The 5278-nt window shown below is 42.2% G+C and overlaps 1 protein-coding gene across 2 annotated transcripts in view; it reads right to left on the minus strand.

Annotated features, from left to right (window-relative positions):
* The window catches only part of HYKK (hydroxylysine kinase), a 33242-nt gene that overhangs the window by 23855 nt on the left and 4109 nt on the right, over positions 1–5278 (minus strand). For both annotated transcript variants that reach the window (XM_011938415.1, XM_011938414.1), the window contains exons 2-3: positions 2194–2535; positions 546–685 (exon numbers count right to left, since the gene is read on the minus strand). In XM_011938415.1, the coding sequence (XP_011793805.1) occupies positions 546–685; positions 2194–2530 (477 nt within the window). In that variant the 5' untranslated portion in view covers positions 2531–2535. The remainder of the gene's footprint in view (positions 1–545; positions 686–2193; positions 2536–5278) is intronic.

Here is a 5278-nt window from a genome sequence, read left to right on the forward strand (position 1 = left end):
GCTGAGATCCGGCCACTGCACTCCAGCCTGGGCGACAGAGACTCCATCTCAAAAAAAAAAAAAATTAAAAAAATTTTTTGGAGACAGTGTTGCTTTGTCGCCCAGGCTGGAGTAGTGGTGTGATCTCGGCTCACTGCAATCTCCACCTCCTGGCTCAAGCAATTCTCCTGCCTCAGTCTCCCAAGTAGCTGAGACTACAAGCACATGCCGCCATGCCCTAAATTTTTGTATTTTTTAGAAGAGGCAGGGTTTCACTATTTTGGCCAGGCTGGTCTCAAACTCCTGGCCTCAAGTTAAATCCCTCTGCCTCAGCCTCCCAAAGTGCTGGGATTACAGGCGTGGACCACCACACCTGGACTACACCAGTAAGAGTTTGGCAGAAGTTAGCCTTACTGTCATAAAATGTATGCACTCTAGGACTCCATTCCCTTCATAACATAGCTTAGGTGCACCATACATAAAAAGAGAATCTGATTCTTAGTTTATTTTAAAAATAAAATAACAAACAAACATCCCTTAGAATAAAATAAAGCCCCGTATCTTACCTGCAGTGTCTTATCCAATTTGGCAGCTAGCTTTCCAATTTCATACAATAGCTGGGGGCTGATGGGAATCTCAGCTATGGGTCTTCCTGGGAGGTAAGTCAGCAGCCTCACCAAGTAGCTTTTGATTTCAGAGCCACTATCTAAATGGATGGAATAAAATATCCTTTGACTATTTTAAATATATACATTGAGAGACAGATAGATATAGATATTTAGACATAATAGAATTAGAAGCTATTCTGCCTTTGCAAGTATTATTGAAAAGAACAGAAATTACAGAACAACAACAAAGATGTGCTAATCTAAAACAGCTCGGCAGGATTCTATGAGGCAGAGTTGAGCAGATGAAGCAAGAAGGTAGAATACACAAACCTTAAGAACACTGGAACTGGCCATTTACATAGCAACAAAATTATAGCCCTAACGCTGCTGGCCTTAGCTCTACACAGAAATTACCTACTGTGGCAAATGAAAGCAACAACACATACTCTTTTATAAGTTCACAGTTGAAGGGAGTGAGGTACCAATAAATGACTTCCGGAATCAGGCTTCTTGCAGGACAGCCTGTGTTTGCAACACAGGACAATAACTATGCCTCAGGGAACAATGGGCCTCAGGTATTTGTAGCAATGCAAATTAAGAAAGAATGGTGAACAATTAAGAGAGAAAAAGACAATCAAGATTTCAAACCTTTAAAAAAACTTGAAGAAATTGGTTTTAGCCTGCTGCTTAAAGAGCTGAATTAGGTCCATTCTTGGCATTTTAGTATTTTGAGGTGAAAAGGACTGTCTCACAGATGAGGACTGGTGGTCTTAGGGATTTAAGTGGTCTATGTGTCCAAGGTTACATATACAGTAATGACAAAGCTAAAATCTAAAATTCCTGATTTCCAGTATTCTTTCTACTATACTGCAGCACCAGAATTTATAGCTTCTCTAATAAAAATATTTTATTATTTTTCTGGTTTAAAAAAAAAAAAAAAAAAAACAGGCCAGGCACGGTGACTCATGCCTGTAATCCCAGCACTTTGAGAAGCCAATGCAGGCAGATCACTTGAGGCCAGGAGTTCAAGACCAGCCTGGGCAACATGGCAAAACCCTGCCTCTACAAAAACACTACAAAATTAGCTGGGCGTGGTGACGCATGCCTGTAGTCCCAGCTACTTAGCAGGCTGAAGCGGGAGGATCACCTGAGCCCAGGAGGTCAAGGCTGCAGTGAGCTGTGACTGCGCCACTGCACTCCAGTATGGGTGATAGAGTGAGACCGTCTCAAAAAACAACAAACAAATAAAAATAAAAACCCAAAACCACGACCAACAAAACAAACAAACAAACAAAAAATGTTCCCCTGATTTTCACAAGTTCCCTTAGTTACTATCTGTCAGGGCCTTTCTAAACAGAAAACTTATACCACATTGGGCTCTAACCACTACTCAATCAGAGGACCAATCACCACTTTGATGATGCTGTGGTTTCTCCCAACACTGAAAAAATAACCACCTCTAAGGGTGTACTATTGAGGTTGCTAAAAAAATAACAACCACATCTACACTTGGAATTATGAACTTGCCCTTCATAGTTCTACTTGTGATCAAAAGGCAGTGATGTGTCTGGATAGGTAATGGGTCAGCAAGTTGGTCATCTCTTACCTACGGACACGAGGGAAGCTGTGTTGTCTCCTTTAGCGCGACACACAGAGGATGTTGGAAATCCAGCTGCTTTCAAAAACATGATGATGTCATTCTGCACTTCAATCCGGTCTGGATTTTTGCTAGCCTTGGTGTTGCTTATTTTGAGGACATATTCAGTTGGGCCATCTTTGGTTTTTGAAACGTAGACATGAAAGTTTTGGTCATCATAGCTAGGAAGTGGCTGGACCTTGGAAACTTTCAACCCAAACACTGACTCTGCTAATGCAGAGGCCTGTTCCTCACTGAAAGTGGGTTTGCTAAGAGCCTCTGACTGCTGATCATTTCCACTTGACATTATGTCTAGGGGAACAAAAAGTAGCAAACAGAAAGGGGACACAGGATGAATATATTTATTTAAATGATGTTTCTCAAGACAGACCAATAATGTTTTTATTGATTCTGTACTTCTTTTGATTGTTAAGTTTTACTCATAAAGTTAAAAAATATCAAATCAGTGAATAAGATCAAGAAGTAGATATTTTGACAAGTGCAAACAAATTCTTATAGGACAAATTATTATTTTTTTTTTTACTTTTATTTATTTTGTTTTTGTTTTTTTGAGGCGGAGTCTCGCTGTCTCCCAAGCTGGAGTGCAGTGGCCGGATCTCAGCTCACTGCAAGCTCCGCCTCCCGGGTTTACGCCATTCTCCTGCCTCAGCCTCCCGAGTAGCTGGGACTACAGGCGCCCACCACCTCGCCCGGCTAGTTTTTTGTATTTTTTTGTAGAGACCGGGTTTCACCGTGTTAGCCAGGATGGTCTCGATCTCCTGACCTTGTGAACCGCCCGTCTCGGCCTCCCAAAGTGCTGGGATTACAGGCTTGAGCCACCGCGCCCGGCCAGGACAAATTATTTTTAAACTTACCTCCCAAACACAGATCAGGAAAGCACCTTGGTATCACCTCGTCCAATCCCTCCTCCTCCCCCATTAATTTTATAGGGGAAATTTTGGTTCTGAGAGGTTAAGTGACTTGCCCAAAGTTACATATTAAGTCATAGTAAGAATTCAGCTCTCGGGCTGGACCTGGTGGCTGAAGCCTGTAATCCCAGCACTTTGGGAGGCAGAGGCAGGCAGATCACCTGAGCTCAGGAGTTCGAGACCAGGCTGGCCAACATGGTGAAACCCCATCTCTACTAATGACACAAAAATCGGCCAGGCGTCGTGGTGGGCACCTGTAATCCCAACTACTCAGGAGGCTGAGGCAGGAGAATCACTTGAATGCGGGAGGTTGAGTCCGCAGTGAGCCAAGATCGCACCACTACACTCCAGCCTGGGCAACAGGGCGAGACTCCATCTCAAAAAAAAAAAAAAGAATTCAGCTCTCTAGACTTCTAATCCATGATTATGTCCTTTTGACTATATTCCTACCATCTTAGGTTTAACAATAAATTCAAATACAGTGATCTTTTGTAGTCACAGTTTTGCTAAATTATAAGGATCATTATTTAATTTATTATGCATATTTCAAATAGAAAAACATAGACTGATGAGCTAAGTATTGTGTGAGTCACTAGAGGAGATAAGGCCAGAGAGCCAAAGAAAACCCTGTATTAACTATAAGTATTAACCTGAAATGATTGAATTAACACTGAAGTGACTGAGATTACCTTAAATTGTAAAGAATATGTTTTCCACTGCTGAGAGGAATAGGGGCTTAAAATTAAAATTAAGGTCAATTGCAAAAAATAAAGTTACATTTGAGTTTGTGACCTATAAAATTAATATCTGCCAAAACTGTGACAGAGGCTGAGAGAGAGAGAAATTACTACAGCCTAAGAAGGGAAGACATTCTTGAGAAGATAGATTTGAATTTTTACTTTTAAAGATAGAGATGGGGGTCTCACTTTGTTGCCCAGGTTGGTCTCAAACTCCTGGCCCCAAGTGATCCTCCCACTTACACCTCCCAAAGTGCTGGGATTACAGGGTGAGCCACTGGACCTGGCCTGAATTGATTTTTTTTTTTTTTGAGACAGGGTCTCGCTCTATCACCCAGGCTGGAGTGCAACAGCGTGATTACAACTCACTGCAGCCTCAACCACCAAGCTCAGTGATCCTGAACCTCAGCCTCCTGTGAACCTCTGCCTCCTGGGTGGCTGGGACTACAGAAGCCACCATATCAGGCTAATTTTTTGTATTTTTTGCAGAGACAGGTTTTCACCATGTTGGACAGGCTGGTCTTGGAATTTCTGGGCTAAATGATCTGCCTGCCTCAGCTTTGTAATCCCAAAGTGCTGGGATTACAGGCATGAGCACTACGCTGGACCTTAAATTTTTAAGTATGAATTGGATACATGGGGGAGGCAGGAGACTGTTTTCTTTCACTTGGTAATTCCACCCTCTGCTACTCATAGCTGGTATATTTCCTGAGCATCTAGCTACATATGAAAGACAATGAAGGACTTCTGAACATCCTTCAGGAACCAAATATTTAAGGTTGTTACAATCTCATGTTGTTTTCTCAAAATAGTTTTATTCTAATCCTTCTTTCATACTAAGTTGTAAATAATTGATAACATCGTGAGGGTGAGCTGCATTTTGGGGTATGTTTTGATTGCTGTTCAGGGGATACAGTATTATACAAAAACAATCATATGGGCTGGGCACAGTGGCTCCTACCTGTAATCCCAGCCAGAACTTTGGGAGGCCAAGGTGGGAGAATCACTCAAGGCCAGGAGTTCGAAACTAGTCAGGGCAACATAATGAGACCCCCCTTCTCTATTGAAAAAAAAAAGAATCTCATGAACAGTTAGCTTTTCTGGAAAGTGGAAGATGTGTTGCTTCTGACAGGGAAGGGGCATGAGAGAACTTTCTGAGAGGCAAGTGTTCTACATCTTGATTAGGCTTTGGTTACATGGCTTACATTTGTCAAAACTTAAAACCTAAGTAAACTAGTAAGATCTGTGAATATCACTGAATGTAAAATTTACTGTTTGGACGAACGGAGGCAAGATGGTGCACTTCCGGGTTCTTCATCCCCCCCCCCAACTTTTCCCTCCTAACTTTTCCCGCGCGCGCGAAAATGCAGCCGGCGACCCAGGAAGGTG

This window comes from Colobus angolensis, unplaced genomic scaffold (genome assembly GCF_000951035.1).
Source record: "Colobus angolensis palliatus isolate OR3802 unplaced genomic scaffold, Cang.pa_1.0 Scaffold172, whole genome shotgun sequence".
Lineage (NCBI taxonomy): Eukaryota > Metazoa > Chordata > Mammalia > Primates > Cercopithecidae > Colobus > Colobus angolensis.